The 27,661-nt window shown below is 38.7% G+C and overlaps 1 protein-coding gene across 3 annotated transcripts in view; it reads left to right on the top strand.

Moving 5' to 3' along the window:
- Positions 1–27,339, top strand: part of LOC108325976 (uncharacterized) — a 53,671-nt gene extending 26,332 nt beyond the window's left edge. The window contains exons 14-19 of one of the 3 annotated variants that reach the window (XM_017559159.2): positions 13,059–13,140; positions 18,379–18,504; positions 24,517–24,597; positions 25,327–25,452; positions 26,229–26,425; positions 27,041–27,339. In XM_017559159.2, coding sequence (XP_017414648.1) covers positions 13,059–13,140; positions 18,379–18,504; positions 24,517–24,597; positions 25,327–25,452; positions 26,229–26,291 — 478 coding nt within the window. In that variant the 3' untranslated portion in view covers positions 26,292–26,425; positions 27,041–27,339. Of the gene's footprint in view, positions 1–13,058; positions 13,141–18,378; positions 18,505–24,516; positions 24,598–25,326; positions 25,454–26,228; positions 26,545–27,040 lie in introns of those variants that run through there. The other 2 variants (XM_052874191.1, XM_052874192.1) reach the window with 2 other exon arrangements.
- Positions 27,340–27,661: the final 322 nt, after the last annotated feature.

Raw genomic sequence — 27,661 nt, 5'->3', positions numbered from 1 at the left:
AGAATAAGGGATTTTTATTGTCCAACTGGTAAAGGGGCCATTGACGAATGACAGCCATAGCAAGCAAAATACGAACTGGTTTTAGCCACAGGAGAAAAGGTATTACAATAGTTGAGACCATAGACTTAAGTATATCTTTTAGCTACTAGACGAGCTTTGAGACGATCGATTGCACTAGTAGGACCAACCTTAATAGCATAGACCCATCTACAACCAACAAACTTCTTATCAGGAGGAAGAGGGACAAGGTCCTAAGTGCCATTGTGTTCAAGTGCTTGCATTTCATCAATCATGACTTGTCGCCATCCAGGATGACCAAGTGCCTCATGAACAATATTAGGAACCTGAATGGAAGATAAGGAGGAAACAAAGGAGAAATGTGGAGGAGACAAACGATGATAACTCAAAAAATTATAAACAAAAAATTATAAACAGGATAAGGATTACGAGTAGAGCGAATACCTTTCTGTAGGGCAATAGGCAAATTATTATCTGAGTCAAGAGAGGGTGAGGAGAATGAAGGATCCATGGTCTGGGAATCTGATGGAGGAGGATCTGAGTCTCGAGGATCTTCTGTGTTCTGAGTTTGAGATTGTGTCTGACGTTGATATGTGAGAAGAGGTGGATGAACAATGTCATTTGCATTTTGAATTTGAAGTAAAGGAGCAAAAGTAACCAAGGGATCACATGATGTTAAATGAAACATTTGTTGAACAGATGAACGATCCTCCATGGAGGACAAGAAAAAAGGTGTATCCTTAAAGAATGTGAGATCAACATACATATAGTACCTCTTGGGTGAGGGAGAATAACATTTATACCCTTTTTGAAGGCGAGAGTATCCCAAAAAGACACACTTAATAGCTTTTGCAGAGAGTTTATCAGGACCTGGAGAAACATTATGAACAAAACAAGTACTCTCAAATATATGAGGAAACACAAGGTATAGAGGGTCTTTTGGAAAAATGATAGAGTGAGGGACTTTATTCATAAGAGAGGAAGAAGACATCTTATTGATCAGAGATCAGGCAATGAGGGTTGTCAAACTCGAGAGTTTAGTAAACTCGTGAGAGTCTAGTAAACTCGTGAGAGTCTAGTAAACTCGTAAGAGTTTACTTTGCATGATAAAAAAATATAAATAACATCCTAATTCAAAGAAAATAACAAAATTATATAAATTCAAATACATAAGTCCATAGAAATATTGTTCATAGAAATAATGTAAAACATAAATTGAAATGTCAAAGTCTCTATGCCTATTCCTCTAATCCTCTAGTAATGGCATCATCATCTCCATCATCATCCTCATTTACTTCTTCCTCTGATGAATGTTGTACATCTTCATTGTCCCTAAATGTTATGTTATAAAGATTAAGAACATCTAGAGCAGGATCTATTGTTGCTCCATCTAAGTGAACATTTTCACCTTCAACTTGCTCAATCTCAACAACATCATCTGCCTCTTTAGTTATCTATTCATCATCTGATTCAATGTCATCAAATGGAAGAGCTACACTTTTTCGAATTTGTCTACTTTTCAACTTGGAGTTATACATCACATAAACTAAATCATTCATATTTTTTTATGCAAACGATTCCTTCTCTTTGTATGAACCTAAAATGAAATATAATATTTTTAGTGAAGATATAAACATAATAAAGAAATTTATAAATTAAAAATAATTTAGATTACCATTTCAAATGAACTTCAATTACGCTCACATCTAGAAGAACTACAAGTCAAGCTTAGAATTTGAATAGCAAATCTCTTCAACTCCGGAGTTCCATCACCAAACATGTCCCACTGTTCCCCAAGATTTAACTCTTTCCTACACTTCTTTGCATCTTCCATTCCAAAAAGTCCTTTAGCATAATGAAATTCAACAATTTGTAAATTAATTTTTCTTCTTTCTGCCATATCTGGTATCAATCTTCTCATGGAAATATACAATCCTTCTTTCACCTTTCCACCATCATCACATCTAAAGTTAGGTTCATAGTGGAAATGGGGGTTCAGAAAATAGGCAGCTGCATGCAAAGGCCTATGAAGTTGATTATGCCATCGAGCATTAATTATTCTCCAAATCTCTTCATAACTACATCTATTATACTATATCAGAAATAATCACACATAAGTAATTAAACATTGAATGAGTAAAAGTTTGAAAATTTACCTCTTTTTGATATTGTTAAAGTTAGACCTAATCTTCTCTTTTGCACAATCCATTTCTTCATAAATGAAACCCATTGCGGGTTTTACATCTGAGTCCACTAATCTTAAGACAACCATAGAGGGACAACAACTTTCAAGCACGTGGAGACATTCTTCTAAAACCGGCTATCTAATACCGCATGTTCTACTTTTCCTCCCTCTTGTGAAGTTCCAAACTTGCTTGTCTTCCATTTCTTAGAGCTAAACATGGTTAATAACGAAGCCTTCAATTCATGAAGACAAGCAAGAGTTAAATAAGTCGTGGCAAATCTAGTCACACCCGGTCTTATCAAGTCTCTACTGTTAGTGAACTTTTTCAACAAGGAAATCAACATTGATCTTCCGTAGATGTAAGTGGTAATCTTTCTTCCCTTCTTAATGGTCAATTCATGGACCTTCAAAGTTTTTTCAAAATCTTTAAATATCAAATCAATGCAATATGTTGCACATGGAGTCCAATACATTTTTTCCCTCTTTTGCATCAACAATTCTCCGACTGCCATGAAATTGCAGCATTATCAGTGACAACTTGAACCACATGTTCTTCTCCAACAAACTCGACAAAATCGTCCAACATTTTGGAAGCGGTTTTTGAAATGTCTGAAGTGTCAAGTGAATAAAGAAAATCTGTCCCTTTAGGACTATTCACCAAGAAGTTGCAAATAAAATGTCTTTTTCTATCTGTCCAACCATCAGACATAATTGTACATCCACTTCTCTACCACTCCTTATATTGCTCAAGATTTGCATATGTTTTCTTCACAGCTTGTTTCAAGAGCTTCTTTCTAATATCATGATAAGATGGTGGTTTGTATCTAACTCCATACATACCAATCATTTCACACCTTTAAAAATGTTGGATTTCTAATTACATTAAAAGGAATAGCACTGGTGTAAAAGAATTCAGCCACTTGAGCATCAACTTCTTCTTTGTATCCTTTTTTCATCATTTGATTTATCATTGCTTGGACTCTCCCTTGCTAGTAGTAGCAACTTTTTCTTTTCCTTTATAACCACATACCTTATGTCCTCCATCAAGACTATCTGTTAGGGATGGAGAGTTTACGTGAGAAGGAATAAAACAGGGAATACCTAACTGTTTTGGCAGTTAGGTGGTGTGGGTATTCGTTTGTATAAATAGCTAGCTGAATAAAGGAGGAAAGTTAGTTAGTTGTTTTGTAGAATTCTAACAGGAAACCATTATTCCTGTGGGGGAGGTTAAGCTCCCATTTGCTTACTGTACATTGTATTCTTGCTGTTGATAATACATAGAGAAATTAAGCACCCACGCGCCTCCACGCGCCGCTGCAACAGTCGCCGGCACTGCCGCTTCCCGCCGTGCGTGGCGGCGCGTTGCCGGAGAGTTTCGCCGCCGATCAGAATCGCCGTGATCGCCTCCCCGTACTCTTTCTGGATCTGTGGTCGTTGCGTCAATCGGAGCACTTTGGATTTTTAGGGTTTCTCCCTCTCCATGGCGTCTTCCTCATCTACAAACACCTCTGTTGGTGGCTCATCTTCTGATCCCTCAATATACACCAATTATATGAATGTACACTTGTCCATTGACAAGTTAGATGGCACAAATTATGCAACATGGGCGTTCGAAATCAAACTTTGGTTGAAGACTCAGGGGTACTTAGATCACCTTACTCAAAATGTGACTACTGCTACCACAGATGACACTTCCTGCTGGATGAAAATTGATGCCCAGTTATGTATTGTTATAAAGTCCACCATTCACTCCTCACTGAAACAAATGTTTCGATCATATGAAACATGTTCAGAAGTATGGGCACAAGCGAAGTTGTTATACACAAATGACACTCAGCGTCTTTATGGTGTTTGTCAGGACCTATTAACTGTTATTGGTCCGCGCAATCATGGTCCCATGGCAGAATATTTGGGTAAAATTCATGCCCTTCTTCATGATTTTAATGATATATTACCTCCTGCTTCCACTCCTGTTGAAGAACTAGAACAACGATCAAAGTTCTTCATGTTGTTGGCATTATACGGACTCTCTGATGATGTCTCTCATGTCCGTGATCAGATTTTGGGTTCTGCTGTCATACCCAACTTTACTTCTACTTGTTCTGCTCTTTTGCGTATACTGAGCAAACCAGTCACTGAGACATCTCCTCATACTGATGATTCCTCAGTTATGGCTGCCCAACGTGATGATCGAAGTCGGTCTCGCAAGCCAAGTAAAGGACGTCCAAAATGTGACCACTGTGGCAAGTTAGGCCATAAAATTGATAGATGTTATGCGCTTCATGGGCGTCCTCCTCGACCTGTAGAAATGGTTAATTCTGATCCACCTCCCTGATAACCGTCTGCAGACCATCTTACTTCATCTAATACTGTAGAAAAACCTGCAATCTTTAACGAATTTCTCGAGGATTGTCAGCACTCTAGTTCCACTACATCTGCATCTGTTGCATGTACAGGTACACCTTTTGTTGGTCTGACTCACTTTCACTCCCTCGGACCTTGGGTCCTTGACTCAGGCGCCACCGATCATATCACTGGTAACAAGTCCTTGTTTTCTTCCTTGTCATGTCCGGATAATTTACCCTCGGTAACAATGGCTGATGGGTCTAGAGTCTCATCTCATGTAGTTGGTACTGTTCATATTTTTCCGTCCATATCCATTGATCATGTACTTTATGTCCCTGGGTCTCCCTTCAACTTATTGTCCATAAGTTGTCTAACTCGTACCCTTAATTGTGTTATTTCATTTACTAAAGATTCTGTTAGGTTGCAGGACCGGAGTTCGAAACACATGATTGGCACATGATGTGAGTCTCATGGCCTATTCCATCTCCGCCCTTCTCCACATGTTGGCGTAATCATGGAGTCACCATCCCTTCTTCATGCTCAGTTAGGTCATACTAGTCTTGCCAAACTGCAACAACTTGTCCCGAGGTTGTCAAAATTATCAAGTTTGTCGTGTGAGTCTTGTCAGTTAGAAAAACATACTCGTAGTTCCTTTCCTCGTAGTGTCTCACAACGGGCGTTGTCCCCCTTTTCATTGGTTCATTCTGACATTTGGGGACCTAGTCGTGTTAAGTCCACTTTAGGTTTTCAGTATTTTGTTACCTCTATTGATGACTATTCCAGATGTACTTGGTTGTTTTTGATGAAGAATCGTTATGAGTTGTTTCCTATTTTCCAATCATTTTTCAATGAAATAAAAACACAGTTTGGGGTTTCTATTCGAAATTTACCAGTGATAATGGCCGTGAATACCTTTCTCAACCGTTTATACATTTTATGGCTTCTCATGGCATTCTTCACCAAACCTCATGTGCTTATACCCCTCAACAAAATGGGGTGGCTGAGCGCAAGAATAGACACCTTATTGAAACAACTCGTACAGTTCTAATTCATGGTCAAGTACCCTCACGTTTTTGGGTTGATGCAGTTCTCACGGCATGTTATCTTATAAACTACATGCCATCTTCCGTCCTAGATAACAAAATCCCTCATTCTATCTTATTTCCTCAAGACCCTCTACATGCATTACCTCTTAGAGTTTTTGGATCTACATGTTTTGTTCATGATTTTAGTCCTGGTCTTGATAAGTTATCCCCTAGGTCTCACAAATGTGTCTGCTTAGGATTTCCATGGTCACAAAAGGGCTATAAGTGTTTTTCCCCTTGCCTCAATTGTCATTTTATCTCTGCTGATGTCACTTTTGATGAATCTTGTTTTTACTTTCCACATCTATCTTCTAGTTCTGTACCTCCATCTGCTACTATTGATATTCCTATTTTCTATGATCCTCCTGGTGATGCTCCACCCATTTTGTCTCCTCCTTCTTTAGACTCTCATTCACCACAGGATCGTCCTTCACCACCACCCCTTCAGGTTTATAGTCGCCGCAATTGTCTCCCTCATGACTCACTTCCAGTGCCGCCTCCTGTGTCTCCTCCGGCTCCAGCAAATGAGTCTGACTTGCCTATTGCCCTCCGTAAATGTATACGCTCTACCCATAACCCTTCCCCCCATTATACTGTTCTTAGTTACCACAGATTATCTCCTTTTTTTTACACATATCTCTCCTCCATTTCTTCTGTGTCAATTCCCAAGTCTGTAGGTGATGCCTTAACTCATCCTGGCTGGCTGGCGTCAAGCTATGCTGGATGAATTAATTGCTTTACAGAAAAGTGGAACTTGGGAGCTCTGTCAATTACCATCTGGAAAGTCTGTTGTTGGTTGCAGGTGGGTGTATGCTATCAAGGTTGGCCCTGATGACACAATTGATCGTCTGAAAGTTCGACTGGTTGCCAAAGGCTACACACAGATTTTTGGTTTGGATTATGGTGATACTTTTTCTCTAGTGGCAAAAATGACCTCTGTTCGCCTATTTATTGTCATGGCTGCTCTTCGACAATGGCCTCTTTACCAACTTGATGTCAAAAATGCTTTCCTTAATGGTGATTTGCATGAAGAAATTTATATGGAGCAACCGCCTGACTTTGTTGCTCAGGGGGAGTCATTTGGATTGGTATGTCGTCTTCGCAAATCTTTATATGGCCTAAAACAGTCTCCTCGGGCCTGGTTTGATAAATTCAGCTGTGTTGTTCAACAATTTGGTATGTCTCGCAGTGAAGCGGATCATTAAGTGTTCTATCGCCACTCAAGGGCTGGATGTATCTACTTAATAATGTATGTCGATGGTATTGTTCTCACAGGAAGCGACTATCTTGGCATCTCTCAGATGAAACAACACCTTTGTCATCATTTTCAAACCAAAGATCTTGGCAAACTCCGGTATCTTTTGGGTATTGAAGTAGCACAATCCAACACCGGTATTGTCATATCTCAGAGGAAGTATGCGTTAGACATCTTGGAGGAAACAGGGTTAATGAACTCTAAATCTTTTGAGACACCTATGGATCCTAACATCAAACTCCTACCAAATTAGGGGGAGCCTTTCTCAGATCTTGAACGGTACAGAAGATTAGTTGGTAAATTAAACTATCTTACTGTTACACGTCGTGACATTTGTTTCGCAGTTAGTGTTAGGTTCCTAATTCAAGAACCTAAGGTAAATGCACACTAAACACACCAGAAACTTCTGTATAACTCTCGTTGTATTATTCACAAACACGAATACAAGGTCTGGATACAGCTAGAGAGCTTAACCTCCCCCTACAGGAGTCACGCTTCCTGTACAACTCACACAACAACCTCCCTTCTCTATTCAATTATTCACTCTTTTATACTACCCATCCCGCCTTTCCTAACTGTTATTGCAGTTAGGCTAACTAACTTCTAATTACTTCTCTTTCTCCTCTCATATACACGTAACTTCCTAACATTACCCTCCCCTTCTTCAGCAACCTTGTCCTCAAGGGTGAAATTAAAATCAGGATACTGATCTTGGATAGTCAACACGTCTTCCCATGTAGCTCCTTCGCTGCCACCCTCCTGCCATTGAACCAGGATTTGTAGTATTTTCTCATTCCCTTGCTGTCGTTGCCTCGTCCCCAACACTCTCACTGGCCAATATGTGGGCCCCTCTGCTTGTAGCTCAGCTGGTAGACCCTTCTCAACCTGCTTTGGTCCCACCGCTTTCTTGAGTTGTGACACATGAAAGACTGCATGTATACATGCATTTTCTGGCAGCTGTAGTCGGAATGCCACTGGGCCCACCTGCTGTAGCACCTGGAAAGGGCCAAAGTATCGAGCTGCTAGTTTAGGATGTAAACGAACTGGTATAGATGCTTGCTTATGGGGTCTAATTTTAAGATAGACCCAATCCCCCACTTTAATGTCCACATCTCTTCTCTTCTTATTCGCTTGATTCACCATTAAATCCTGAGCACGACTTAGGTGAAATTTCAGTTGCCTCAAAGCCTCGTCCCTTGTCATGAGATCTTGTGCGACTGCCTCTACCACTGACTCCCCCGGTACAAATCTGTTCAAGGATGGAGGAGCTCTTCCATAGACCGTTTCAAACGGCGTGCATCTCGCGTCTCCCTGGTAGCTGGTGTTGTACCAGTACTCAGCCCACGGTAACACTGCATGCCAGTTCTTGGGCTGCTCTGAGCAAAAACATCTCAGATATCCCTCCAAAATCCGATTAATTACCTCGGTCTGTCCATCCGTGGCCGGGTGGTAAGCTGTACTCATATTGAGCTGTGTCCCCTGCATTCTAAAACGCTCCCTCCAAAACGTACTCAAGAACAAAGGATCTCGATCACTCACAATTGAGACAGGGATCCCATGTAGCCTGACAACCTCTCGGATAAACACCTCCGCCACCGTTTTAGCCGAATAAGGATGTCTAAGTGCCATAAAGTGTGTATTTGCTCAGCCTATCCACCACAACCAATATAGCATCATAACCTTGTGATTTAGGTAGCTTTACAATAAAATCCATGGTGATCTCCTCCCATACTGCTTGCGGTATCGGTAGAGGTTGCAACAACCCTTGGGGGGAAGCTGCCATATACTTGTGCTGCTGACAAATTACGCATCCAGCCACAAAATCGGTGACAGCTTTCTTCATACCCTTCCAATAAAGCGACTGGGCTATCCTCCTATATGTTCTAAATACCCCAGAATGTCCCCCGGTATTCGTTACGTCAAACTCAGCCAATAATTTGGGAATCCAGGTAGATGTTTTGGATATTACAAGTCTCCCCTTTTAGTGCAGCTGGTCATTCTCAGGAGTATACGACGCATGGCATTCGGGATCCCTTTGAATGTCAGCTATTATCTTTTTCAACGTCTCATCTCTTTCCACCTCCTTTAATACCTCCTCAAAATCCTGCCAGTAGGACCTGGACATCACTCGTAACTCTGCCTCCTCCATTTCTCCTGCTTCCTTCCTTGATAAAGCATCAGCCACCATATTGGAACTCCCCTTCTTATACATGATTTCGAAATCATAGCCCATCAACTTGGCTATCCAGTTTTGTTGGCTATATGTAGTAATCCTTTGCTCCAACAGATACTTTAAACTGCGTTGATCAGTATGCACCACAAACTTCCTCCCTAGTAGATAAGGTCTCCAGTGTTGGATGGCCAACACCAACGCCATTAACTCTTTTTCGTATACCGATTTGTTCATGGAAGTCTCGGACAATGCTTTGCTAAAAATAATGAGATAAGCTTCTTCACTACAAACATAAAAAATAAAATGTCCAAGAGCTTAAAATATTGTGGCAGCACAGTTTTTTCAACAGTGCAGTGTGCAACACTTTATTTTTGAAAAATAAAATGAATGGTGTAGTGTTGTAAAATGGTGCAGTGCTGTAAAACATAAAATTATTAAAATATATGCTGCAGTGCTGTAAAGTTTACTCATTAAAATACTCTGCTCTTAAAACATAAAATCAAGTTAACCATCACGAAGTGGTAGAGGATTTACACTTACACAACCCGCAAGTTAGAAGACAATATAGCAATATCGATGACGAGATCGACAAATGATGCGAATGGCGAGAACGAAAGCAAGATCGAACTACGAGAACGAAGGTGTGACGAAGGGCGAACTTGATGAACGAGGGCACAACGGAGGGCGAGATCGAATGACGAGATCAAAGGCGAGAGCGCGAGAATGAAGATGAATAGTGAGAATGAAGATGAATAGTGAGTGAATCTCTTGAACTAAAGCTCAAAAATCCTAATTTGGTGAGCCCAAAAACGAAGTCGTTTTATGTTTTCGAAATTTATTCCCAAACTCGCAAAATCAACACCAGAATCGCGATTTTATGCAAGTTTATCTAGTCTACCACCGATTCCACCGATCCTACACCAAAAGCGAGTTTGCTTACGTGTTAACTCAAAAGCACTGTGTGAACTCGTAAACTTGACCAAGTTAACGAGTTAACTCGCGAGTTCGATAACACTTCACCCCGATGATGGAAAGGAACATTAGTATTCAACATTAGGGAGCGTGCAGTTTCAATGAGATGTCTATTCTTTCTCCTACAATGCATTTTGTTTTGGAGTGTGGGGACATGTTGACTGGTGTAAAATTCCTTGGGAAGATAAGAATGAAGAAAATGCTACAGAAAAATATTCCTTAGCATTATCACTTCTGAGGATTTTAATTGTCTTCCCGAATTGGTTCTTGATTTCATTAAAAAAGGACAGAAATATGGCCAAAAGTTCAGATCTATCTTTCATTAAATAAACCCAAGTACATCGAGAAAATTCATCAATGAAGGTTACAAATAATTAAAACCAAAAGAAGTAACACGACTTGGTCCCCTAATATCAGAGTGAATAGTTGAAAAGGCAAAAATACATCGCGTCTTAGACATTTTAGGATAGGAAGATCTAACATGGTTTCCTAACTGACACGACTCACAATCTAAGACTTGAATGTGTTTCAGACTTGGAACCATCATCTTTAACTTGGATAAGCTTGGGTGGCCCAACCGATCATGTAAAAGTTTTGGGGATGAAGTTGTGAAACAAGAAACTGAGGAGTTAGGTTTTAAGAAATAAAGTCCTTGTGACTCATATCCTTCTCCAATCAGATGACCCATACCATGTTCCTGTATAACAAAGGAATTAGCAGAAAAGGTTAAAGAGCAATTTAAAGAACAAGTCAATTGACTCAAAGAGATTAAATTGTAAGGACAATGAGGAATATACAAAACAAAATTCAAAGTGAAGGAGATAAGGAAACTTTGCCAATTCCCAGAGAGGCAACTTTGGATCCATTGGCAACAGTAACCAAATGAGGAATGACATTGAGGAGATGGTTGGCCAAGATTAGAAGATTTTTCAGACTTGTACCTCAAAAACTCTTGGTACTCTTCATCAAAAATTCTAGATTTTGAATTATCAGTTAGACACATGAGCGGCTTTGTCTAGAAAGCCATGCAAGGAATAACATTTATCTCCGGTATGGCCTATTCTCTTACAATATGAGCATTGAGGACGTCCACTTCGACCACCACATCCTCCTCGGTTGCTCCTACCTCCTCCTCTTCCTCTTGGTGGCACCATTACTGATTTTTCAATGGCATCACTTAAATTTTCGTCTTTTACCAATGTAGGTACCCAAAGGAGTCGAGTAACTAAGCCATCCATTGACAGGATTTGGTCACCAGCTAAAACTTCACAAACATGATCAAAATCTGAGTGTAAACTTCTCAAAATTAGGACCATGTAAAACTTGTCAAGCTTTTGTTTATATTTTCTAATGAATTAGCTACAAAGAAGTTCTTTAACTCTTCTACCACAGCCCGAGCTTTTGCTATATGGGAAACCATATCATGGTTGACTTGTTTGAGAGAAGCTTCTCTTTGGGTTGCATTGAAAAGATGATGCACATCATTAGCAAAAATATCTTGTGCCTTTTTAAAAACAGAAGAGCATGTCTTATAGGGTCTTAAGATATCTACAACCGATTGCCATAAAACAGCACATAACTGAAAGTCTAGTTTTTCCCACTGAGATTTCTCTTCATCTGGGACCATAGAAATATCCTGTTCAAGGTTATTATGGTGTCCTTGACTAAGAAACCATAATTCCAAACCAGAGGACCATGATAAATAATTTTTCCAATTGAGTTTTGCAAATGTAATGTTAGCGGTAGCAAATAAAGAGGAACTAATTCCAGTAAAAGAGGTCATTTTAAAGCTGTGAGAAAAAACAAGACTTAGGGTTCCAAATAACTTGAGGAAGGAAACCCTAGGTATGAGCCCCAACCAACAAAACGGAGAAACAAGTACCAAAACTAACTCAGGAAGCCCCGACGAGACGATCGGCAGTGGTGCGATGGAATTCTGACACTAGTAAGGCGGTGCGTGAGGAACACGCGCTTGAGACTGGCTGGAGAGAAGCGGTGCGTGGCGGCGTGTGCGGAGGCTTCTGAGGAGGGGACCACCAAGGTTGGTTTGCGCTTCTCAAGGCGCACCTAACCCTTGACTTCGTTGGAGAAAACGAAGGGTGACAGTGACGGTGATGGTAGACAGTGGCGATGGTGGACAGTAGCGGTGACCACTTAAAACAATAGAGAGACGATAGACGAGGAAGACACAAAGGTCTGGCTCTTGATACCAACTTGAAGAGTTGAGATAAGATACAAATTTTATTTCACTTAGTAAACCTGATACAACTTACTACTGCGTTTATAGGTGACATTAGTTCTGAAATGTAAAAGGGCTGGAAGCCCCCTAACAAAACCCTAAAAGTACAAAACGCTCACATAAATATTAATAATAATAAAGACATTACATTTCAACAATAGGTGTTGATTTTATTTGGTGGGAAGGAATTTCCCTTTTTCTTATGATTGTAGAGATAGATGTGGGCTTCAACATTCTTGGTTTTTCTAGCGGGTTTTAGTTGGGTCTTCCACTTTTGTATTTCTTTTCTTTATACTATGAAACGGATGGTGCAAATGATTGGTAGAGGCTATAGTCCTAACCTAGGATTATAACCTATACAGTGATACCTTAACATTCTTATTTTCATTTTAAAAAATAGAATTTGTGTACTCTTTGAGAATTTTATAAATGAATTTGTGTAAATTTTCATTGACTTTCAAACAAGTATCTATAAGTAGCTAACAATAGGCAAGTTTCTGAAACCGAGGACCTATTTAAATTTTTCTGAAAGATAGTATGCATAGTGATATTATACATACAACTTGTTTGAAACAGCTGGCAGTAACTAACTTTGCTAAGCTGACAAGTTAATTAGAGTACAAAGCATTTTTATGAAATGATTTGAGACAATCTGCGTATATACTATCACTAAAAATATAGGAGCTAACAATTAATACACCCTAATATTATAAATTATAATCACTATTTCCTCCCACTTATAATCATGACAGTTTTTGTATGCTGTAAATTTTTTTTTCTACTAGGCAAGGGGCAATTTCCATTACTATGTACAACTTTGGTTCTCCTAGGGTTGGTAACAAAAGATTTGCGGAAATTTACAATGAGGTTAGAAAATAATATTACTATTTTGTTAATGTTGTTTGCCTTGTTGCTATATCAAATTGATTGTCCATTATGATCTTCATTTTTCTTTCAAATTCTATATCTTCCTATATACTATAATGTTTGACAGAGATATTTTGTCTTCTTTATTAGATTATCATGTTTAAAAAAATAGACATTTTTGTGACTATTTACATTTTGTAAAAATGATGATTGTGTGATGTATTGATTCTAAATTTTCATCATTTGATGAAGAGTACAATAGTCCGTCTACTAGTGTCAAAATTAGTTAGACCATCTACCTTCTACCACCTTTGTTGGTGTTTTGTCTTAATTGTTTTTGTAGTTTTCTATTTCCTTATTTCAATATATAGAGAATCTGTGTATGGTATACATATTGCATTGAGAACGTACTTCATGTATGCTACAACACTTGCATTCTTTCATTCTTGTTCTTGTGTTTTTCTTGTTATTGTTGAACAAACCCAACAATTGGTGCCATTTATGGGAATAGGAGGAAGAAAGTTAAGAAGAGCAAGGTTTGAAGACATGACCTTCGAGTTTGATATCGTAAATGTTTTTGCTGAGAACAACTTCGAATTATGGAGGATCAAGATGGATGCTATATTGATACAGTAACAATGTGGTGATGCAAGAAATGGTGAGGTGAGCATGTCAGCATTGTTGTCTTAGAAGAAGACTGACATGATCAACAAAGCTAGAAGCGCCATAATTTTTGTGTTTTGGGGATAAGACACTTAGAGAAGTCATGAAGGAAAGAACTATTGCATCAATGTCGATGAAGCTGGTGTCATGACAAAATCTTAGGCACATAGATTTTGTCTGAAGCAACAACTATATTCCTTGAAAATGACTGAATCAGGAATAATGGTGGAGCAACTAGCAAATTTAAACAAGATTATCGATGATATGGAGAACATTGAAGTGAAGTTCGAAAATGAAAATAAGACTTTACTATTCTTAATGCCTTGCCTACGATATTTGAGCATTTTAAAGACACTTTGTTGGTTGGGAAGGATTATATCATTACTCTGGAAAAAGGTACAAGCCTCAATTTTGATGAAAGAGCTACAAAAGCTTCAAGAGTCTAAGGTATACAATGATGGTTGAAATTGGAAGGGAGTAAGTCAAAACATTAGTTGAAAATAAGACTGATTTATTATTCTCAATCATGAAAAATACATTCTCATATCCTCTATTTGTAATAATCTAATTCTTCTAAAAAGGTAAATAGGGAAACTAGGAAAGCAAAATAAAATAAAAGATTATATATCTATTTCCTCTAATTAGGAAGATTCTAAAGATATTTTCTCTAATTACAACACTCCCCTCAAGTTGGTAAATGAATATCAATCATTCCCAACTTGCCTACAAGATCTTGAAATCTACCCAGAGGAAGCCCTTTTGTAAAAATATATGCTATTTGAAGTTCTGTAGGAACATGAGTTGTAATCACAAATCCTCTGTCAAGATTATCTTTGATGAAATGTCTGTCAATTTCAATGTGTATGGTTTTGTCATGCTGTACTGGATTATGGGCTATGCTCATAGTAGACTTATTGTCATAGTGTAGTTGCACCGGGTTCTCCACTTTGACTTTAAGATCATCCAAAATGATTTTCATTCAGAGTCCTTCACACATTCCTTGAGCAAGGGCTCGAAATTAAGCTTCTGCACTAGAACAAGATACTATATCTTGCTTTTTGCTTCTCCATGTTACCAGACTATCTCCAAGAAATACAAAATACCTAGAAGTAGATTTTCTGTCAGTAATAAGCAATGTTTGGTCTTCTGTGTGATAGATAAATCAATTTTCCTGCCAACCTCTGATATTGGGCCTTCTCTACAGAAGCACTTTCCTCTAGTTAGGAAGATTCTAAAGATATTTTCTCTAATTACAACAACATTCATATGATGAAAAGGAGAATCAAGGGCTTGAGTGTTACAATTGCCAGAAGAGAAGTCACTAAAAGGTAGATTGTCTAGAGATGGAGAGGCATAGAAATTCTCATTTTAGAAGGGAATTTGCTGATCTTGTATAGCACTTGATAGCTAAGAGTTTGCTGGAGTGTTAGAACTCGGGATGCACTCACCACATGTTTCAAGTGAAGGAGTTGTTTGAGACCTTAGAATTGATAATAAAGCTTGTAATATGCAAGTCGTGGGGTCAATTAGATTGAAGATGTTTGACAACTGGGATATGTTATTTTAAGGTGCAAGGTATGTTCCAGAGCTCAAGAGAATCTTTTTTCGATTGGTATGTTTGGTCTTGCTGGTTTTGTCAACTAAAATTGAACAAGGCACTAAAAAGATTTTAAAGGGAGTTTCTACATTTGCTAAGGGGTGAAAAGAACGGTCTTTACAATTGCTAGATGGTTCAATAGTGATTGCGCAAGTGTTTGTGGTTAGTTAGATGATGTAATATAAGAGGAAGTTGTGGCATCTGAGGTTGAGACACATTAGTGAGAGAGGTTTAGTGGAGCTAGGCAAGCATAACCTACTAGGAGGTGATAGGTTAGAGGAGTTGGAAGTGATAAGCAAACAAAACCTACTTGGAAAGTCTCAAATTAAAGTTTGGGATGGGTAGGTATGTGTCTAGTATAGACCTCTGAGGTCAAACATGAGCTCAGACTCATGATGGAGGGTCCTATTTGCTCACTAGCATAAATGATTACTTGCCAAGGGTGTGGATTTGTGTCTTTTAAAGACTAGGAATTTTTGGACATGTAAGGAGTGACACACCATGATTGGTAATTAATAGTTAACTAAACTTAAAAGTGTTTAGAATTGACAATGGATTGGAGTTTGTATTAGAGCAATTTAATGGATTTTGTAGGAAAAAAGGTATTTAAGATGCCATAAGTTGGTCATAGGTATACCTCAACAAAATGGTCTTGCTGAGAGGATAAACAAAACCATTTTGGAGCAAGTAAAGTGTATGCTACTGGGTGTTGGTTTGCCTAAGTTCTTCTGAGGGAAGCTACAAACACTACCATCTATCAAATAAACAAGAGTCCATCATCTGCTATGAAGTTTAGACTCCCATGGAATTAGCAAGGCCAACAAAAGATGTACTTTTTTATTCAATAGAAGTAATGGAACTAGAGGTCTAACGATCCTCATACCATTTGAGAAATTTTTAAAGATTGCAGTTTGCTCTAAAGGCTCAAACAACATAGCAGTAGTAGAAGAGGCCATAGGTACTTGTATGGGAGAGAGAGAGAAAAACCCTAAAATTCAGGTATCTCCAATCAGGGCAACAAGCACAAATTCAGAAAGACGGGAAGAGGCAATCTCGACACAAGTGATCACTATCGGAGAGGAGGAGTGACACGCCACCATGCCCTACTGCCAAATGAACTAATGTGCAACTTCGAATGGCGCATGACTACTCCAATGACGAAAATTCTTGCGGCATGGTAGTCGTTGGACCCAAATGATTTGAATGGTGGGGTCACCAACTTAAATAGTGGCTCCGATTGCTTGGCGGCAGCTATGGCGTGTTAATGGCGGTTACTTGGAAACCCTAACTCTAGATACCATGTTGAATATAGAGAAAATTAGATATAGGAGTAATTCCCCTTGTGTAGAAAATACACAGGATAATATATTTATAATGAACAATAAGAAAAGAAACCCAAATACATAATCTTGTGACTAACGTAATATATTATAACTAAGAATATCTTAACCGTATCTAACACTTCTCACCAATGGCAAAACACTCTTTGATAAGAATATTGATGTCAATTGTTAATTGGTACAATATGGTGTTAGAACAATTGAATATTAAGATAACTTTTCTGCTTGAAAACTTGGAAGAGACCATTTACATGGAACAACTGAAGGTATTTGTTGAAGACAAAGTAAAGGTGTGTCTCTTACAGAAATCATTGGATGGCTTGAAGCAATGTCCAAGGCAATGGTACAAGATATTTGATGATTTCTTGAGGTTGACGGGGTTCTAGAGGAGCAATTATGATAATTGTGTCTACATCTTGGAAAAAGAGATGGATGTAGTGTGTTATGCTCGCTCTTATGTAGATGATATATTTATAATTAACTTGTATAAAAATGAGATAAAAGAATTAATAGAAAATTAAACTTGGAGTTTGAGATTAAAGATCTTCGTCCCTCAAGACAAATATTGGGGATGGACTGATGGAGGGATCAAGCAATTAGAGTGTTATGTCTATCTCAGCAAAGATATTTGAAGAAGGTTTTTAAGAGGTTTAGGATGCATGAATCTAAATTTGTGGGTACACCATTGGATCATCACATAAGCTCTCAGTTACTCAAGCTTTTAGTTTTGAGGAAAGTAGGTGGGAAATGAGGACTATTGCATATGCTAATGGAGTAGGGATCATCATGAGTTAGATAGTGTGTAACAGATCAGATTTGGCACATGCTCTTAGTTTGATTAGCAGATTCATGGCAGATCTTGGATATGCTCATTGGGAGGTAGATATATGAAAGGAACAATATCATATGGACCATTGTATAGATAGTCTACCCATAACAAAGAAGTTATAGAAAGGTTTGTAGATGTAGACTGTGTAGGGAATTTGATATCAATAAGTTGATTTTTGGGTATTTTTTTTCCCACTATTTGGTATTGCAGTTTGTTGGAAAGCCAATTTACAATCGGTAGTAGCTTTATCTACTACCCAAGTTGAGTATATCACATTCACAAAAGGGGTGAAGGAGATTGTGGTTGAAAGGGATAGTAGGAGAGCTGGGTATTGTGTAATTATTCGTTGTGATAGTCAAAGTGTCATATATTTAGTTCATCATTAGATATATCATTAGTGAGCTAAACACAATAATGTTAGATTGCATTTCATTAGAGACGTTGTTGAGTTTGAGAAGGTTAGGATTGTGAAGGTAGCATTGGAGGATAATCCTACATATGTGTTAACGAAGTCCATACCAAAATCAATATTCAAACGTTTCTTGGAGCACATTAAATTAAGGTGATGTGGGATTTCTTCATTATTTGGAGTCAAGGTGGAGAATTATAATGTAGTGGCTGATGAAGGGCACCATAGAGAATGTCTAGTACCACCCTTTAGTAGCTTGTCTATGTGTAGGCTATGCACGTTGCATTGACTATGAAGAAATTTTTGTTATAATACAATTGCTTTCTTTCATTCTTGTTCTTGTGTTTTTCTTGTTATTATTGAATGAACACAACATATTGTTTTCCTCTTGTATAAACAGAAAGTTAAAGATAGCTGGCGGGTTGTGAATCACAGAGATATTATACCTACAGTTCCTCGGTTAATGGGTTATTGTCATGTTGAGCGACCTGTATTTCTTGCTGCAGGTGTTTTAAGAAATGCTCTAGTGAGTGATTATTATAATTCTTTGCACTCGTGAATCTGTGCATTAAAAATCAAATTGTAATAAGAATGTACTATTTTCTTTATCTTCTACTGTCGTGTGAGGCACTCATACTTTTTGTTGACAATTTTAACTGCTTAATTGATTTGGCTATTAATGGCAATATTTAGGAAATTTTGAGTGAAATGGTATGGTTAGATTTGTTAGTCTTGATAGTTCAACTATGTAATTATCAAGCGCTTGGTTATATGGGAAAATGATTGAAATGGAACAATTAAAATGGCTATTAGGGGAAATGAATGGAATGAAATACTTACATTTATTAGCCCCAGATATAAAATGGCTATTTTGGTATCACCCTGGCATCAGACAGTTATGCAATGTAATTTATCAAAGGGTTAAGTATGTTTTTAATACGAAAAATTGGAATTCGTCCTTATCCGAAATTGATAGGCCCTGGTTAGTTTACAAAAGGAGAGAAAGAATTAAAGAACCTATCTGTCTTAACAGTTGGGAGGGGAGCGGAAAAGAATTGTATAAATAACCTCTGTTTGGTAGAGGAGGGGAGTTTTTGCAGTTATTGTATAGACAGGTTCTTTGAACCTTGTGAGGGCGGTTATGCTCCCAGACTATTCATTGTAAAGGCTATCTCTTGATAAATAATAGAATTCTTCCATTCATCTTTGCATTCTGCGTGTGTGAGAGTGTTTTGGCTAGGTTTCATACTTAGAAACCTAACAATTTGGTCGAGGAGAGGTGCGCGAGATTTCAATGGAGGGAAGAGTTGACGGAAGGTTCAATGTGATGGAGGGCCGGTTAGAGACGGTAGAGATTGCGGTTGACGGGATTAAGGCGGAAACAGGGGCGTTGCGCCAAGATACTATCGCAATACGCCAAGAATTGAAGGAGATCACGAGGATTTTAGGGGGGAGAGGTCGACATCAAGACGACCATCAATCGAAAGATAGCCAGGCGTCGATCAATGAGAACAAAAAGAAACAAGGGGGGGACGAAGGTGGGGGAGAGGGAGTGGTCGTCCCGAGAGCATGCTCAATTGGAGGAAAAGAGTGGAACTACCCACTTTTGAAGGATCGGATCCACTCAACTAGATCAATAGAGCGGACAAATTTTTTGACTTGCAAGGGGTAACGGAGGATGAGGAGAAGGTGCGGTTGGTGTATATAAGCATGGAGGGCAGTGCTGGATATTGGTTTCGGTTCTGGAAGGAGAAAGCCAGAAACCAATCTTGGGCGGGGTTGAAGGAAGCGATGGTAGCACGGTTCGGGGGAAGAAGCAGGGGAACCGTCTTTGAAAGGTTGGCCACCATCAAGCAGATCGACTCAGTGGATGAGTTCATCAAAGAATTTGAAATCTTGGTAGGCCAAACGTCGAAGCTACCGGAGGAAATTCTGTTGGGATATTTCATGGCTGGGTTGCAAGAGACAATAGCAACCAGGTGTGTTACTCAAGCCTCAGGAACTGATGGTCGCGATGCATATCGCGCGACGCGGAAGAACTGCATAGGGTGCGAAGTCAAGGGGAACGGGGAGAAATATAACGAACTGGAATAAGTCGATCAGGACGATGTCGCGGGTAGAACCCATACGTCAAAACCAAAACCGAACGGGGCCAGCGGAGAGTAGTGGGTCGGTGCGTAGAGAATCGACACAGGCGAGCGGGGTGGCGTCATCCAATATCGATAACAGAGGATGAAATTTCCGAAACTTGCCTTACGCCGAATTTGTGAAACGTAGGGAAGAAGGCAAATGTTTCAGATGTGGAGGGGCTTTCGGGCCTGGGCATCAATGCCTAGAAAGGGGTTTGAGGATGTTGATTTTGGCAGAGGACGAAGAGGGAAATGAGACTGAAACAGAGTCGGAGTTAGCCCAAATGCAGATGGAACTTTCGGCGTGCTCTGCAGGAGGTCTGACGCAGGCTAAGACGATGAAGTTGCAAGGAGAAATCGGGTGGAGAAGAATTTTAGTCCTGATTGACAGTGGTGCGAGCCACAATTTCATTAGTAGAGAACTTGTGGGAGAACTGAGATTAGATACGATAGAGACGGGGCCTTACCTAGTTAGCTTGGGCGATGGGTAGAAAAAAGAAACCCAAGCGTGTTGCGAAGGTGTGCGGATTCGTATAGGGGAAGTGGAGGTGACAACTAGATTCCACCTGTTTGGATTAGGAGGAGTGGATGTGATTATGGGGGTGGAATGGTTGGCTACTTTAGGAGAGGTAACTATGGATTGGAGCAACCTGACCATGATTTTCAGCCAGGAGGGTAGGAAGGTAACAATAAGAGGGGATCCTACGCTAACCAGAAGCTTGGTAGCTCTAGAGGCATTGTTGAAAATAAAGGAGGCGGAGGTTTGGATGCTAGTATGGGAATTGGGAGAGATGGAGAGGGGTGTAAGGAGCACCTTACACAGGAATAACATGGATCCGAGAAAAGAAATAGAGGACTGCTGGACCAGTATGCAGGGGTGTTCCAGGAACCCAACGGGTTGCCCCAGAGAGACTTATGGTGCATCAAATACCCATGAAGGAGGGAGTTGACCCAATAAACGTAAGGCCCTATAGGTATCCACATGTGCTGAAGAATGAAATAGAGAAGCAAGTGGCCAGAATGCTGCAAACAGGGGTGATACGGCCAAGCAATAGCCCATATTCCAGCCTTGTTATATTGGTGAAGAAGAAGGATGGTTCTTGGAGATTCTGCGTGGATTACAGGGCCCTAAACCGTGCCACAGTTCGGATAAGTTTCCAATTCCAGTGATAGAGGAACTGTTGGATGAGTTGAGAGGAGCAAAATATTTTTCCAAGGTTGATCTTAAGGTTGGGTATCATCAGATACGAATGGGAGAGCAGGACATTCAGAAGACAGCGTTTCGAACTCATTTGGGGCATTATGAATTCTTGGTAATGCCATTTGGCTTGACCAATGCCCCATCAACCTTTCAAAGCACGATGAACGACTTACTGCAGCCTTACCTAAGGAAATTCGTGCTAGTTTTTTTTGACAATATATTGATTTACAGCCAGTCATGGACAGAACATATGAGGCATGTGGGGATGGTGTTGAGGAGGTTGGAGGAGAATCAATGGGTTGCTAACAGGAAGAAGTGCGAATTTGGAAGTGTTCAGATAGGGTATCTCAGCCACTTGATTTCTGAAAAAGGGGTAGAGATGGATCCGGGAAAAGTAAAAGCAGTGCTGGATTGGGAGAGACCAAGGAGTGTGAAAGCCTTGAGGGAATTTCTTGGGTTGACTGGGTATTATCGGCGTTTTGTCAAGGACTATGGAAAAATTGCTAAGCCCTTGACCGACTTATTAAAGAAGGGAGAGTATAGTTGGACTGAACGGGCTGAAGAAGCTATGTCCAGATTGAAGAAAGCAGTTACTTCAGCCCCTGTGTTAGTGTTACGAGATTTTGATCAGCCATTCCACATAGAATGTAATGCGTCGTCGGGAGGGGGAGTTGGAGCAGTCCTGACACAAGGCCGAAGACCCATAGCCTATTTTAGTAAAGCCCTATCAGAGGGGTCATTGAACAAGTCAATCTATGAGAAAGAACTCATGGCCTTGGTGATGGCCATACAACATTGGTGACCATACCTGCTGGGACAACGGTTTGTAGTTCACACAAACCAGAGAAGCTTGCGGTACTTGCTAGAGCAGCGGATTACAACCCAGAATCAACAGAATTGGCTCGCCAAACTGCTTGGGTATGACTTTGAGATAGTCTACAAGGCAGGGAACACCAACAGGGCAGTGGATGCATTGTCCAAAAGAATGGTGGACCAGGGGGAAGGGGAAAAGGAATTGAGGGTAGTGGCTAGACCCTATTGGCAGGGTTTTGGAGATATTCTAAAGGAGGTGGAGGGGGATGAATACTTAAGGAAGGTGGTGCAGGATATTAAGAAGAACCCAGACTCACACCCACCCTTCACTATGGAAAATGAAAGGTTGCATGACAAGGGTAGGTTGGTGGTATCAGCTCAATCATCCTGGATTCCAAAACTGGCGGTCGAGTTCCATTTGACCCAAACTGGGGGCATTCCGAGGTGTACAAGACCTACAAAAGGGTGGCTCAGTCTCTTTATCGGGTGGGAATGAAGAAGGATGTTACAGACTATGTGGCGGGTTGTTTGGTGTGTCAACAACACAAGAACCTTGCATCTTCCCCTCAGGGACTGTTGCAACCACTACCTAGTCCTAATGTTGTGTGGGAAGAAGTCAACATGGACTTCATAGTCAAGCTGCCAAGATCGAATGGGTTTGATGCAGTGCTGGTGGTGGTGGATCGCCTTAGTAAGTATGGTCATTTCGTGCCCTTGAAGCACCCTTATTCAGCCCACACGATAGTTGAAGTGGTCAAGTTGCATGGTATACCAGCTTCTATTGTGAGTGACACGGATCCCCTGTTTTTGAGTAATTTTTGGAAAGAGTTGTTTAAGAAGCAAGGGACTCAGCTGCAGATGAGCACAACTTACCACCCAGAGTCTGATGGACAGACGGAGGTGCTGAACCGGGTATTAAAGGGGTATTTGCGGTGTTTTTGCTCGGAGCAACTTAAGGGATGGAGTTTTATTTTACCTTGGGTGGAATACTGGTACAATACCAGTTTTCAGGGAGCTGCGAAGTGTACACCTTTTGAGGTAGTCTATGGGAGATCACCTCCATCTTTGCATAGGTTTATTCCAGGCGAAACAGCAGTGGAGGCAGTAGCACAGGAGTTACAGACACGAGATGAGGCTTTGAAGCAATTGAAGTTCCACTTAGTGCGAGCCCAAGAGTTGATGGTAAAGCAGGCTAATAAAAAGTGGAGGGTAGCAGATATTGAGGTGGGAGACTGGGTGTATCTCAAAATTAGGCCGCATAGGCAAACGTCCATGCCATCAAGGCTGCATTCGAAATTGGCAGCAAGATACTATGGGCCTTTCCTAGTTGAGCAGAAGGTGGGACAAGTGGCTTACAGGCTTCAGTTACCCGAAACAGCTCGCATACATCCTGTTTTCCATGCATCACAGTTGAAGAAAGTAGTAGGGGATATGAGTGTGGAGAAAGAATTACCTACGGATTTATAGGGGGAAGGGCCGTTTTATTGGCCTACTAAAGTCTTGGATAGGAGGCACATAAGGGGAGACGAGGAAGTGCCACAAGTGTTGATTGAATGACAAGAAGGGGGCCATGATGGAGCAACGTGGGAAGATTCCATTACCATACGTGATCAATACCCGGAATTCAACCTTGAGGACAAGGTTGAACATGGGGCGGTGGGTAATGATAGGCCCTGGTTAGTTTACAAAAGGAGAGAGAGAATTAAAAAACCTAACTGTCTTAACAGTTATGAGGGGAGCAGGAAAGAATTGTATAAATAACCTCTGTTTAGCATAGGAGGGGAGTTTTTGCAGTTATTGTACAGGCAGGTTCTTTGAACCTTGTGAGGGAGGTTATGCTCCCGGACTATTCATTATACAGACTATCTCTTGAGAAATAATAGAATTCTTCCATTCATCTTTGCATTATGTGTGTGTGAGAGTGTTTTGGCTAGGTTTCATACTTAGAAACCTAACAGAAACTTTTATACATTTTAGTTTCTAAACTTAAAAAATGAATGGATTTATACTTTTTAACTTAATTATGTTAAAAAATTTTAACGTGTTTACGTTTCCCAACCATATTGAAGTAAGAGCATGTAAACAACTCATGCTAGCATGAATCATATTTGATATGTTAAAAAAAAGTTAATATAATTGAGTTAAAAACACTATATCTATTATTTTTAAAGTTTAAAAATTAAAATGTATTAAAGTTTCGGATAAAGAGAAATTTCAATTTCTCATCAAAGTTTAGGAATTAAAAACGTTCTTAGCCCTTTCTCAAAAGCATGACATTACATATAAAATGAAAGTCAGTCATCATTGACTAAGAGGAATAATTTCTTGAAGTTTAAAAGAATTGTGCATTTCCAAACGCCTACTCTTACTAATATATCAAATGCTTGTCATCCAGGAAAACAAAGATATTTTGGGAGATGGTTATGAAGATGATGTTCTTGGGGAATCAACACCGGATGTTATAGTCAGTGAATTCGTAAGTTTCTTCTTTTGCAACTTCGAAGTAAATGTTTATTCTGATCTATTCACAAATTCACTTATAATTATGGTCATTATTTTTTATTTCACACTAATACTAAATGTTATAGTTATGGTCATTAATTTTTATATGATAATTAAGTTTTTCTTAAATAAAAAAGACGTAATAATGAACTTTTTATTTTTAAATCTTTATCCACGTACATCTTAATAGTGTCGCAAGGTATATCCTCGTGCATTTCACACACCTTACCATTGAGGTCAAATGGGAATTTATTAACAGATTATTTCTTATTCAAATGTCAGTTTTATCTGATTGTAGACAACATACATTTATTGTCTGGTTAAGGTTCTAAAGAGGTTAAAAATTAATCCCGACTTTGGTAATAGTATTGTTTGGCTCCTCTTGCAGTTCTCTAAGTTCATACCTGTCCTTTTAGAATATTAATCATATTTTATTATTTTTAGAATATTAACTAGTTGCACTTGGCTTTTGCTGATGAGATAACTGTGGTGCACATTTGGTTATTATTTGCACTTTTGGTTCCGTTCATTTTTAATTTCTCAAAAAAAATATTTCTAGCAGTAGTAGTGTATACATAATGCTTTCTTTGATTGAATGCATATTTCATGTCGTTCTTATTAGCACCGTTGGCATATTCTTCCTTTTAAGAATCTAGAGGTGGTCTTTCTTACATGCTCACCATTCACAACTTTGATGTATCAGTTGAAGGGTGAGAAGGAACTTATTGAGAAGTTGTTGCAAACTGAAATAAATATATTCCGCTCAATCAGAGATGGAAGTGCTCTGATGCAGCATATGGAGGATTTCTATTACATCACGTTACTAGAGGTACAGTTGAATCTCATAAAACTATTCAATATATCACTTGCCTAATTCTTTTGTTCTGCTATTATCATTCCTGTCTAGTTTTATAGAGTAGCTCGGATGTTTTTTTTTTGGAAGTAGTCTATTATAATAGTTGTAGAAATGTCGGATAGTATTCATATGAATGAATACTTGTGAATACTTGTGTCACGAGCAAAACTAATGAACATATTATATATTGAAAATGCATCTAACAATAGTAATATTAAAAGAGTGAAATCTACAAATTGGAAATTGTACTCTACTGCATTATTTCTTTTACAAAAGAAAATTCTTTAAGAACTAAGAAATGCATATTTTGATATTCCTTATGGTCTTTTAACGAAATTATCATTCAGTTTAGGTGTACAATAAACACCTTGCCATAAGTATATTAATTTTGTATATCACTAATGAACCAATATGTGTTTATCCTGTAATTATGTTTTTAATTCATACAGTACAGCTCGATATTTCACGATTGGTTGTCATACCTCGATATATGAAAATGCATAAAGCTAATAGATGCATTATCTAAATCATAGGTAGGAGATTGGGTAGGTCAACCAAATTGACTTTCTTTTCTATGATTAAAGATCAAATTGATGTTCCACTTTGTTTAGAGGACCAAATTAACATCAGTTGGTTAAGGGGGACTAAATTTGTTTAATGATTTCATCATGCAGTTTCCTTTTCTTATTAGTTCGTTCTTTCATTTTATCTGATACTAATGTTTCGTACTGTATTATTATTTAATTCAGAATGTAAGATCAAATTACCAAGCAGTCCCAAGGTCAGAACAAGATCAAAACTATAGTTTATAATGATCCAACAAGGGTTTGCTGTGGCTAGCTTCAGTCTCCGGTACCCAATACTTGATAAAGTTGTATATAGGTGTTGAGAAGAGCATACATGTACATTTGAGATCGCTTGCGGGCTTGCAGCCAATTCTTTTCTGGTATAGTACTGTACTATGTTAAACAACTGCTTACATGCATTTTATTTACCTTTTTAAAAAAAATTTAAGATAATCACTTTGTTGGATTGCAAAAGTTGTATAAAAAGCTGTTTCTTGGATCTACTGTGAAATGACTGAACCTTATTAGTTGTTTTAGTACGTCATTCACTCAACTTTGCTATATTTCCACTTGAATGATAAGCTGCATCTGCAGTTGCTTCACATAGCATAAGCATTCACCTTAGTATATCCTGAATTTCTGTTTTTGGAACTAGTGTAATGGGGAGTGGACCTATTCTGCTAAAAATAATTATATGGCAGTGTTACAATCTCGCCGTTTTTTTCACTACAATTTTTAACAGTCATTATTTAATGCTAATGGAATTTAATGAAAGGTTACGATCCTCTACACTAATCCCTATGTAACTTGTTAGGAAACAGATTTTATTTAGTTTTTTAATTTCATTATAAAGTTTTAAAATGGTCGAAGTCATTTTCCAGAACTTGTTTATTCTTTCCTCAGTAATGAACTTGAATGTGGCTATTTGTTGCATGATTAATATCCTCTGGAAGAAGATTTTCTGTCTTATTAATAAAACCTACTTGAATTGGCAGCCAAGGAAATGGAAGCTATGCAGTATGTCCTGTATATTTTTCAAATGGAACCGACAAGGAAATGTGAGTTCCTAGAGACTGAAGAACAAAAATTCTTAACAACTTCTGTTGTTTAGGTATTATATTTATTTGGCTTGTGAAAATAATATTATAGCATGAATGTCAAATATTCAAAGACATCTAATCCTTGTTCTGATATCAAGAATCTATAGCCTCATGCAGAATGTAATTTATGTTGTAAATATGCACATACAAACATTTTATGTTGTTCAAAGATTCAGTTGTTGTGGTTGAGCATAGATTGATTTGCATTGCCAGTTTTTATTGGGATTAAGTGCCACGTTACCATTTATTGAAGATGTAAAAGATAGAAGGTAAACAATGATTTTGTTTATGATTACTTGTTAATACAACTAGAGGTGAGTAAAATAAGAGGCGCTGAGCCGAGCTTTTTTATTAAAATAAATAAAAAATGAATGCAAAATATGAAGAAATCAGACCAAGCACATCATAAAAACTACATATAGACCTTATAATTATTTCAACTCTACTCGTATCTATTTCACATCTACAAGGTTGACTATGGAGATTAATAATATTAATTTTTCCTTTATATATATA

This window comes from Vigna angularis, chromosome 3, assembly GCF_016808095.1.
Source record: "Vigna angularis cultivar LongXiaoDou No.4 chromosome 3, ASM1680809v1, whole genome shotgun sequence".
NCBI classification, from domain to species: Eukaryota; Viridiplantae; Streptophyta; class Magnoliopsida; order Fabales; family Fabaceae; genus Vigna; species Vigna angularis.
Note: the sequence above shows the minus strand (reverse complement) of the source record. Positions and strands in the feature narration are given on the sequence as shown.